The 5967-nt window shown below is 43.6% G+C and overlaps 1 protein-coding gene across 3 annotated transcripts in view; it reads right to left on the bottom strand.

Annotated features, from left to right (window-relative positions):
• The window catches only part of pbx1b (pre-B-cell leukemia homeobox 1b), a 45683-nt gene extending 40131 nt beyond the window's left edge, over nt 1–5552 (bottom strand). For all 3 annotated transcript variants that reach the window (XM_067230478.1, XM_067230479.1, XM_067230480.1), the window contains exons 1-2: nt 5223–5552; nt 3971–4046 (exon numbers count right to left, since the gene is read on the bottom strand). In XM_067230478.1, the coding sequence (XP_067086579.1) occupies nt 3971–4046; nt 5223–5408 (262 nt within the window). In that variant the 5' untranslated portion in view covers nt 5409–5552. The remainder of the gene's footprint in view (nt 1–3970; nt 4047–5222) is intronic.
• Nucleotides 5553–5967: the final 415 nt, after the last annotated feature.

The raw sequence follows: 5967 nt of genomic DNA, 5'->3' as shown, positions 1-5967 counted from the left end.
AGTTCCTCTCCTCCGAATGCTGCTGCATCAGCATAGAGGAGCCGTGGATAAGGAGGGGAGACAAAAAGCTGCACGCGTTAGCGTCGATGTTGCGCCCGCCGGGAAGACCCGTGAGACAGGGACGGGAAAGCGCGGCCCTGTCGCACGGGACGCGACAGGGCGCGTACGTCTCCTGTACTGATACGAACGCGGGGATTAGCGGTTTCAGGCTGCTAGCCTGCGTCTCCACGAGGGCTGAACAAAGACAGGCCCGCCGTCCTTGTTGGAGGAAATAGGCTGGCTAGAATGGAGACGATGGCCACTTTCAAAAGAAGATTTGTTTCCCCGGTACATTCTGTGTGTTCACGATGGGATTTCAAGTGCAACTCAGTCCCGGAAATGGCACCGTTGAACCTACACACACTTTAGTTTATGACTAAAGCTCAGCCTTAAATTGAAATTGGTGTGCATAACCATCATAGCTGAAGTCGGAGTCCGAAAGCACAAATAACTGTTTCTTTCCAGTCGTCATGACGGTTGTTGTAAATTGTTTACATTATGACATGCTACAGAGTGAGCACTGAACTCCAGGGGTAAGAATAGGCAGATACCAGGTATGCAGATGTAGTGACAACTCAATGTACTGTACACCCCTCCCCCCCACCCCCCACCCCCGTAATCAGATCTCTGGTTCATTTCACCCCCCCCCCCCACCTCGAATATTACCCCTCTGCCATCTGTAAAACACTCAATTTTCACCTTCCAAAAAAACAACATTACATCACTCGGCTAGTCATTTTTATAAATGGAGGATACCCCAGGCGTGAAACCTTACACTGTTCAAACACAGGCCACGAGAAAACTGGCCTTTTGTTGAGGTTGAGGGAGAAAGGAAAAAAAACGAACAAGGAGAAGGTCCAGCATATATACCGAGGCTCTCACTCAAGGAGCACGGTTTGTTTGACGCGGGTGGAAATTTATGATATTGGTGAGGTGTTTACAGAGGTCATGTCCGATCATTTTCGAGACAATTTTGTCAAGCACTTGCTTATCTGAAGAGGCCCTTTTCATCAACTGAAAAACCAGATGTTGTCAGGAGACATAACTCACTGGGCATAACCTGGGTGGACAAGGGAAGCAAATAATAGAGCACTGAATGCATTGAAATACAAACGCATGATTCCAATTTGCATTCTTTAGGAATGAATGTTCCTTAGCAAACCTACTCTCTTAGAATACTTTTTTTAAGAGCTTGGGTATAAAAATACTGTATTCAAGGTACGGATTGAGCTGTGTCACATTTATATGATGTGTCTCATTACTGTATATGAGGATATACAGTTATATATGTAGCGCAGCAGGCACATGGTTAAGGTTTCATTGCCTAATAGCATTGGAGTCAATTTGTTTGGATGTATTTTTGGAAACTGCCCCATGCCAGGCCCTCTTATAACACAACTGTTGCTGGTGGACTTCCACTCATACACACTACAGTTCCAGACTTTGCAAGCAAAGTTGAATATAATAGTCCATAAGGTGAAGTGAAGTTAAGTAGTACTATATATGTAAATACCTTTTCTACAGAGACAGACAGAAATTCCTTTCAGTGAAAAGACAACCAAAATATGTCTGGAAAGAAACTAAACAGTCGAGAAAGACCCCCCCTTCCCCCCAAAAAAGAAGCCAACGTGTAAAGAAAAGAAAGGTGGCCGGGTTTAAATTAAGTGTTCCTTCCTTCTCCTTTCCTCTCGGGTGTAAACACACCATTGTGCTTGTTTATACTGGACAATATTTCTGTTGGCCACTTCTCACCGCGTCCTGGTTCAGATTCAGCGAGCAGGTCAGGAGTTCAGGCCTACTCAGCACTGGGGCTCTGTCCTACAGGTGCTGTCCCCTGCTCTGGGGACTGTCACGGACGTACCCAGCTGAGCAGGGACTGGGAAAAGGGAAACAGGCAAATAGAGTGTACTGCCTGCGACAGGCAGAGCATTCGCAGAAAGGTCAAATGTTCAGAGTCGCACCTTTGGAATTCAAAGCTGCTTTGTATTTTCTGAATGTATTTTGTAGGTATTTGAATCCATGCACGACTGCCTTTGTGTGTATGGAAAAATGACCCACTAACTATGTCTCTATTAGAGTTTGTCTACTATTCAATAGGCCCTCAAACCCCGTCCAAATGAAATACAACAAATAAATAATCCAATGCTCAAATCCCACAGTTATTACGACGACACCACACGAAATAAGTGTGGAGGGAGAAAAATCAGGACTGAATTAGCCTCACACACGCGTAGCGTCCAAGCTCTCGGAGAGGCTCACATTCCGAAGGCAGGCCAGAGGCCTGTGCAGTGTGCTCGCTCCTCTTTATTTACATAGAAAACCCGGCAGACTTTTCCTGACTGAACTTTACATGGCTTCCTTGAGTCCGTACCGAGGTGGGTTTTTTAAAGAGAATTTTACGGCAGGATGCATCATAAGGCTTTTAACTATTTGGCAGCTGGCCTAGACGTGCAGTATTATAGATCATTCGTCAGAGGTGTTCGTCCACACTAACTGTTGGGAAAAATGCTCCAATTTTATACACCACGGCAACCTTATGGAGCGGGTTTAAAAACTGACCATAAACGGTAAACCTTGGAGTAACTTGGCATCCTAATTAGGACATTATGTGGATGCTGACGTCATGAAGACACATTTGTTTTTCAACCGTCAAAGAGCGCGCGACTTTTCATGCACCTCGATGGAAACTATGCTGATGTACTCGTGTTGTCAACAGCAACATCCCCAATCCCGTCGCCGAGGGGATCTATAGAGGTCACCAATGGAAAGAGAAAAAGGAAAGGGTGCACAGCAAGGAAGAAGTCCAACTTACTTTGTACTCTGTATGGAGCCGAACTTTGGATGAACTCTGTGAAATGCCAGGGAGTGAAACACTATGCATAACAGTGTCATCCCTCCCCCAACACACACACAACTTACAAACACACACACACACAACCCCCCTTCAAAAAACCGACAGAGACAACACAAAAAGAAGAGAGTGCCAGCAGGCCTCAAAAGGCCCCCTGCTTTCCTGAGACAGTGGCCGATTCAGGGTGAACTACGTGGGGGCTCACGGTCTGACAGTAGGGGGTTGAACTTCAATGAAAACATAACGCCAGAGCAAAATTCCACACGAGCAAGAAAATAAACAGGATAGGCTGTCCACAGACGACACTTCCACAGTCTTGGAGCACAACCGAAACTTTATCGAGGATACAAAAGAGGAACTACTTTCTCGTCAGTATATTTCATGCACTAATGGCTGTGAAACACACCGGAACGTCAACCTTCCACATTAAACCACACAGCGATGGCATCTCAATATCTTCCAAGTGCAAAAACCTGCCAGAGTCCGATTCCACACTAGCTTTAGATGAGAGCCGAAAGGAGAGGATGCACACAGCCTATTATTCTGCACGGCCCTGACTGCTATGTCTGCCTATTTAAAAAATGTCAAAAGGGGAAAGGGGTTTTAAGAAATATGACTTCCACGCAATGTAATTGCTCTTACAGCAATTATTCTTGTGACAGGGCCTCTAACAACATAAATGAGAAGTCACAACTGAACTACATATGACACGTTCTTCAGATTAGACAGGTTCCACAAAAAGGGAGCCATTCAGATATGGTAATCTGCCTCAATACTCTCCATCATCCCACAAAACTATTACATGGCTTACTCACGTTCATATAATTGTGCTGTACAGTCAATTGGACAAGGGCAAATTAAAATCTTGGTACAGTATGTCTCTTGAGATGATGTGATTCTGAAAACAACCTGCAACAGGTTTTGCAATGTGAATGTAGCTGTAATGAACAATGTGGCTGCTTAAACTACTTCCCATCCTTTAACAAGGGCTTCCGTATACAAACTGGGAACTCCAAATAATTGTATCTTGTCTTTTATGTCGTAACTGGTTGTCATTTGAAGTGAGGAAAAGGGGCCTACCTGTTTTTTCTTTGATTTCACACAAAACGTTGAAGAGAGCTGGCTTCATTCTGTGGCAATTCAAGGCGTGTTTCCTGCAACAAAATATAGTGACTTCAGAGATCTCAAATAAAACCAGTCAAGATATGCTATGGTTTTATTTCAGCTGTCTGGCTGCTATGCTGTGAAGACAGTCCATGTCACGATAATTCATTATTTAACAATGTCAGTAAATTACATAAATTTATTCCAAAAGCCATTAGAGCATTTGTGCGATTGTTTTGCTACTCGTCGTGTTTTTACTCCTTGGATAAGATTATTCAAATAAGGGCCCGTGAACGATGCGCTGCCTTTGTGAGTTTAATATGTTAAAATACTGAGTTTTTCTTAAGACCATTCTAGAGGTAATTTGAGTCTTAATCTGTAAATTATGAACTCCAAATTATATATCTTTAAAAGTGTCATAATTATAGTTTAGTTGTCACTGGCACAAAGATAAATAACCAAACATTTGTAAGACAATGCCTTCTATAATTAGGCCCAATAATATATTTTAAAAATGGTCTTCTAAATGGCATCTTTCCGTTAATCAATGTACGGCGGAAATAACAGAAGTTCTTTTTAGCCTATTAAGAGAGAGTTTCGGGATATTTTGACAGATTCCTCTCCTCCTGGTCATCCACGTTGTAAACACTGCCTACGAGCCTTGTGTAGACTGCAATACCTACGCCTGAGCAACTATTGATTCTGTTGATGATAGAACAGGGATTTTATGAGATGTCTGAATTTGTCAATGTGGAACATATTGATGTTAAATTGCATTCCCGGTGTTACACTTTCCCAAATTATTTGAATGTTACAAATGAATGAATTGTCTACTTCGCATTTTTGTCAATATTGCTTTCATAAGGTAAATTGCCATTCTATAGCCCATATGCTATACTGTCCTAAATGATTGACCTGTTATCTTCTATCCCTTAAAAATAGTCATACGAGTACTTCATAAAACTAGTATTAGTGCAGTGGTAGAAGTAGTAGTGGTAGTGGGTACAGTGTCATTTTATTTCCCGAAAATGTGTTAGTCATGTTCTGAAGTGGACTTATTATGTGCACTTGTGCGTAATTCTGTTGCATCAATATTCCATCATTTAGCGCTGGTAACCTCAAAGACGTGCGAGACTTTTTTTCGTTGTTGAATGCAGTTTTCCCTCATACATTCACTCGCCGTCACTGTTGACAAGGCTACAGTCTTATGGCGAACATCTTACCTCCTTGCTTGAGCTTCATCCAGACTTTGGTCTGTGATGGTCATTATTTGCTGTAAAATGTCTCCAATGTCCTGTTTTCGTCCATCGCCGTCGGTTCCACCAGTGCCTTCCTGCATATGTTGTGACAGGCCAGGGTGCCCAGCCATACCTACACCCGCATGAGAGTGCATCAACCGCGGCTGCTCGTCCATCTCTTCCGATCTAATGTGTTGCCTCACCTAAGAGTCAATTGCGAATATTTACGAAAATCCTTACAAAATTCCGACGCGAAGCTATTGCGCACAACCGATTCTTTGTAGCCTACGCTCGTTCGCGCTGTTGAGTTCGCGACCAAGATCGGAATCGGAAAGGAAGAGAAACAAGCCCTCTCGCTCTCTCCCAGCTGGTCTACGCTGAATGTGAAATCTGATCTGAAATGCTGCCTTGAGCAGAGCAGGCAGTGCGTGGAAAGATAAGCAGAGCTCAACTACAGCTGAATTCAGACCTGTTCTCCTTTCATGTGGCGCAGTCAAAGATCCAGAGAGCCAAGACCTTCTAAAGAATACAATGTGCCGTGACGAAGGTGGGTTTATGGGTTATTTCGACTTATTCCATCGGCTTGCTTTTGTTATGTACAGTATGAGGCTGGCAAGCACATAGCGAGAGTATGAGAGCCAGACTCCGCCTACGCGACATGATTGGGAATATAGTCCATTTAGCCCCACCTTGAGGTGCCTCTCATGAAACGTCAATCATGGCACTGTAAGGTGG

The sequence above is a fragment of the Osmerus mordax genome, chromosome 27 (assembly GCF_038355195.1).
Source record: "Osmerus mordax isolate fOsmMor3 chromosome 27, fOsmMor3.pri, whole genome shotgun sequence".
In the NCBI taxonomy this organism is placed as follows: domain Eukaryota; kingdom Metazoa; phylum Chordata; class Actinopteri; order Osmeriformes; family Osmeridae; genus Osmerus; species Osmerus mordax.
This window is presented reverse-complemented; position numbering and strand designations above follow the sequence as displayed.